We start from the raw sequence: 3,077 nt of genomic DNA on the forward strand, positions 1-3,077 counted from the left end.
TTTACAATCACAGCAATTTTAATCACCTTGTCATTAAGTATACAATTTTTTGCATTGGTGGAGTAAAATGTTCTATCGACTCAAGAATTGCATTGCAGTAAAGGGAAAGGTAGCAGTTGAAAGGAATTAATCGGGCGCGAAAATCCACTGCCAAAAATGTCTTGCCAATGGCTAAAAATTCTCAACAAATTTTCAATACTTGCATTGCACATCTTTAGGCGGCTGATTCAGAACGTTTGCTAACAAAATCGTCATTCAAGTTGATTATTTGGTATCATAATAGATTAATTTCATTAAAATAATTAATTAAAATAACCATCTACTGAGATACACACAAAGTAGAACCCCTGCCACTTGGCCATGCAAACACAACAAAAACACAAACATCAGGATTAGTGTTTTGCATTAGTAGACCAGATCTCGGTAATTTTGCTTGACATATCACACTATTACGGTTGTGAATAATATGTGATGTCACCGTTAAGTGCATTAACCGAAAACGGGCTAGAACGAGATAATGGCCTTCAATTCCCACGTAGTGGCAAATGATATTTGAGTCCCGCGGTTCCAAATTATGCCCGGGCCCACAAGATTCCCTGAGCAGCCCGACAATACTGAGTGTTGAATAAGGGGTTTTGTTGGGCCGAAAATGAGCCACGGACAACAGACAATAATTTTGAAAATGTTGGAATGAATTAGTATTAGGATTTAAAACAATCACAATGGTTCATACGAACGAGATATGTTTGATTCATTCGATCACTTCCCTAGGTACTTCGACATATGGCCACGAGAAATAATGAGCCTTTGAATTTGAGCAGTACCCTCGTAAATTTGGAATATTTTTGCATCCCTCATGAGCTTCTCTACCGGATATTCCTTGTTGAATCCGGCCCCGCCGAATATCTGTACGGCGTCGGTGGCACATTTATTAGCAGCATCGGCCGCGAAGGCCTTTGCCACTGACGCGTAGAATGTGCTCGGATACCCATTATCGTACATCCACGCTGCTTTGAGACACGCGGTTCGTGCCAGCTCCACGTTGATTGCCATATCTGCGAGCATAAACGCGATAGCCTGATGCTCTGCAATTGCTTTTCCCATGGTTCTCCTTTCCAGCGAATATTTCGTCGATTCATCTAAGGCTCTCTGCGCAAGGCCAGTGGCGCTTGATGCCACAACAGGTCGGGTTCTATCAAATGCAGTCATGGCTATCTTGAAACCATCTCCTTCCTTGCCTAGAAGATTTTCTTTTGGAACTACAACATCCTCAAACGATATTCCCCTTGTGTCGGAACATCTCTGACCCATGTTGTCTTCTTTGCGGCCAACGGTCACTCCAGGCGAGTCGGCATCTACAATGAAACCGGAAAATGCTTTTGATGACGGGGCGCCGGAGTCAGATGATGTTTTAGCGAGGACAAAATACCAATTCGCTACCCCTGCATTCGTAATCCACATTTTCTGCCCATTGATGACGTAATCATCACCTTTTTTCTCGGCTTTGGTCTTGATACCGGCCACATCAGACCCTGCACCCGGTTCTGTCACAGCATAAGCACACATCAGAAATTCGTCCGTCATCCGGCCCAAGTACTTCTTTTTTTGATTTTCATTGGCGGCGACAATTAATGGAGCTTGCGCGAGGTTGTTCCCATCAAATGCGGTCTGCATACCGGTACATCCGTAACCTAACTCTTCTGAAATTATTGAACCAGCAACGCAATCTAGATCCGAACCGCCGTATTCCTCGGGGATGTGGGTGTTAAGGAATCCAAGTTCATGTAGTTTTCGCATCATGTTCCAAGGGTACTCGCCCGTCGCATCATGATGAGCAGCTTTGGGAATGTATTCTTCTGCCACGACCCTTTTCAGTGTACTTCGTATTTCTTTTTGTTCTTCGGATAATTCAAATGATAATCCGCCGGTGCTGTTGAATCGTCTCGAACACTGCGATATCGCTCCTACGGAAAGCCTGGCAGTGCGAGTGATAATGTTTGCGCACATTTTGTCCAGCCTAGCCTTATACCACACCACACGCGTCGGACAGTTGTTCCTGTACAAATATGGATTTTGAATATCAATGGCCAATATTTCGTGGACAGACCGTGCTATATTGAAGGTGACCCTTCATGCTTTGCTGTGCTTGGTTGAGTAATTGATCATTGCCACGATGAAGGATTATAACAACTTCCAACTCATTCGTCAATTTTCGTAAAACACGTCCGCAGAATATTTTAGGGCAAATCAATTCAAATTGAAATAATTCTTTGCGCGAATTAGTGTCACTGCATGGGTAGTTCGTAGTTGTGTACACCCTCCTAAATAATTTTTTTCAACAAGTAAGCATAATTCCCTTAATTGAGTTTACCGGTATTGGCAATTATGAGAAAACGGTTTATTCCTATGGTATCGTTTGCGGCCGTTGGAGATCACTGGGAAGATTTAGTCTAGGAGTTTAGCATTTACGGGTTGTGGACTATTAGGTACCTGCCATTTCCACGTCAATATTGATATGGTTAGGTGCCTATATGCCTGGCGTCGAATAATGCTGACCTTGTAATCTGACCCGCGCGGTAGGAACGCGATTCAAGAAAAATGTCGCGAAAATATTTCCCTCCCCCTCGGCGATGAAGTGTAATAAGGTTTTCTAAGCTTGATCTGGTAGTAGGTACAGCCAATTCAAATGTATTTAGAGTATCGGCAATATTCACCATATGTAACGAAATAGAAGTACGCTGCAACGAAGTAGCAGGGATAGTGTGAACGCGAGGTTCCCGTTCAGATAGATAGTAGATTCTGCACTGTGACCGATTCTTTGTTTATTTATTAAAGATGTGCTCACCGTAAATACTATTTTATTCAAATCCAAATTTTTCAACGGCAATAACGCCGCTTCCCCTGGTTGGAATGGAACCATATTTGGCGAGCATCGTTTCCATAGACAGTCTAACACTTTCATGGTGTCAACAGAAAATTTTCAAATTTTTTATTATTTATTTTTATATAATAAATAGTAACTTTCATCTCCTGTAGCAAAGCGGTTACAGGCTGGAATTGAACCAAATTTTGTGTGT

The 3,077-nt window shown here is 42.4% G+C and overlaps 1 protein-coding gene across 1 annotated transcript; it reads right to left on the reverse strand.

Moving 5' to 3' along the window:
• On the reverse strand, positions 1-2,772 carry LOC145450672 (medium-chain specific acyl-CoA dehydrogenase, mitochondrial-like). Its single transcript, XM_080329180.1, has 2 exons — positions 2,557-2,772; positions 1-2,056 (listed from the first exon to the last, which is right to left on the reverse strand). The coding sequence occupies exons 1-2, from the start codon at positions 2,715-2,717 to the stop codon at positions 760-762; spliced, it is 1,458 nt and encodes a 485-aa protein (XP_080185306.1). The 5' UTR covers positions 2,718-2,772; the 3' UTR covers positions 1-759.
• Positions 2,773-3,077: the final 305 nt, after the last annotated feature.

This window comes from Botryllus schlosseri, chromosome 11, assembly GCF_051294905.1.
Source record: "Botryllus schlosseri isolate E-star chromosome 11, Bs_hap1, whole genome shotgun sequence".
Lineage (NCBI taxonomy): Eukaryota > Metazoa > Chordata > Ascidiacea > Stolidobranchia > Styelidae > Botryllus > Botryllus schlosseri.

Excerpts from the sequence above, each read along its gene's own strand:
- LOC145450672 (XM_080329180.1), bottom strand. The coding sequence starts at position 2,717 with ATGGTGAATATTGCCGATACTCTAAATACATTTGAATTGGCTGTACCT. Across the intron at positions 2,057-2,556 it reads CGCGCGGGTCAGATTACAAG|GAACAACTGTCCGACGCGTG; the intron begins GTCAGCATTATT and ends ATATTTGTACAG.